Genomic DNA, 1,807 nt, shown 5'->3' on the forward strand with positions numbered 1-1,807 from the left:
AATAGTCTTTAATTAACAAGTTCAATAGTCAGTGAATAGTGACGGCTTTGCTAATTGCATATGCTGAGGAAAGCAGTCTAATGAGTTGGCAAATGCAATCCAGACGATCCTTGATCCATTAGAGAAATCCAGACGGATAAATAAGAATTCACATGTAGCAATGGGAAGGAAAATTGACACGTTCTTTACCATCCAATCCTTACTTCCCAGATAGTAGTTTCTTGCCTATCGGGCAAAGGTAAATTTGGGAGAAAGTGAGGGAGTGAGATATTGATATGGTGACTACCTATCTCCTATATTAAATTCGATATTCGATGTCACAGTGGCCGGCAACGGTCAAGTTGTTAAAAACACTAAATGACTGGCAGTCCAAACTTTTTCAAGTTATGGATTAGCCCTAAAAAGCACTCGGGTTAGCCTTAAGTTACTAGCATTCGTCTGAAAAGCGCTTTGGTTAGCTCTGTGGTTATCGAAACAGCAGAACTCCTGTCATCGCCAAAGCTACAATGTGAACTTTTCTATTGCGTGTTTTAAGGTAAGAAATTGAAACAAGTGTATTTTTTCTTCACAGAAATTTTATTTCGCCTGCTCTGGAGAAGGGAAGGACAGCTATACTTGTTCGCTGCTTTTAAAAATATCGGGTTACTTAGTACCGAAAACAATGTTCTCCTAGCGTGATATTTGCCATGCAGTGAATTTTTGCGTGGTAAACTTAGATAGAACTGACTACGCAAGATACTCACTACGTAAATTGTTTGCATAGTGAGTTACATGTTTTCTCAATGCACCAACTCAGCAGATAGTTAGCACGCAGAATTTTTGCGTAGTGAACATACTAAGCTAAAAACATCGGTGTATGGCTTGCCTCAGCCCAGGGTTGTATCAGCACCCAGATTTGATGCATTCTCTTGAATCAATTGTTGAAATAAAGGTTTTTCTAAGTAAAACAAAATTTTAAGTAAAGATATGTTGTTTTAATCTGACTCCAGTTAAACTTCCACCGATTTACCCACGTTTTTAAACATGTGTAAAGAAAAATGCCTATTTTTGAAAAACACATTTTAGTTTGGAACACGTTTCACTGCGGATTTTAGAAATGTCTTCCTTTCGGGTCGGACAGAATTTATTCAACGACTCGCCGAAGTTTTTGACAAAAGTAAGGGTACATATAGCTATTAAACAGTCAACCGGAAAGATACTTTAACGGATCTAAATATGTCGCAACTCGTCCAATTCTTTAAGTTGATTTATGCTATTCGCTATTGTACTATTATATTTACACAATACGATAAAACGATATCAGATAAGTGGCGCAAGACGAGAGCTGGATATAATATATCAAAAACTCGAGCGTCGTGCATTATCGGGGTATCCAGACAACCGCGAAATAGATGAAAGCACGACGATGCAGCCGGTGTGCGCTTTTATTGTTGATGGTTTGATAGTGTCAACCATTGATTTAACGTTAACCCTTTTTTTTTGGTCGTCTTTGTCAATTATCAATAAGTTTGAGCATCCCATTTTCAGTGTTTCAACAAACGAAAGTAAGGATAGACAAACTCCTGAATATTTCAACATTAGTCTCAAACCTCTACGTAAGCGAAAAGGATGCACGTGGTCGGAAGTAATTCGGATTAATTAATAACGGTCTTTGATAAGAGATAGTTATATTCGAGATAAGATTATCGAGTAAACAAATTTAACTTGGACAGAAGGAAGAGAAGTCAGTTTTTTTTTGTCATACTGCACGATTGAACTTTTCTTGAAACAACTACAAAATGGATGGACGCACATGCATCGAAGTGTT

The 1,807-nt window shown here is 37.3% G+C and overlaps 1 protein-coding gene across 1 annotated transcript in view; it reads right to left on the reverse strand.

Moving 5' to 3' along the window:
• Positions 1-866: 866 nt before the first annotated feature.
• Positions 867-1,807, reverse strand: part of LOC138005189 (PAN2-PAN3 deadenylation complex catalytic subunit PAN2-like) — a 16,589-nt gene continuing 15,648 nt past the window's right edge. The window contains exon 8 of the mRNA XM_068851453.1: positions 867-937. Within this exon, the coding sequence (XP_068707554.1) occupies positions 867-937 (71 nt within the window). The remainder of the gene's footprint in view (positions 938-1,807) is intronic.

Source organism: Montipora foliosa, chromosome 6, assembly GCF_036669935.1.
Source record: "Montipora foliosa isolate CH-2021 chromosome 6, ASM3666993v2, whole genome shotgun sequence".
Lineage (NCBI taxonomy): Eukaryota > Metazoa > Cnidaria > Anthozoa > Scleractinia > Acroporidae > Montipora > Montipora foliosa.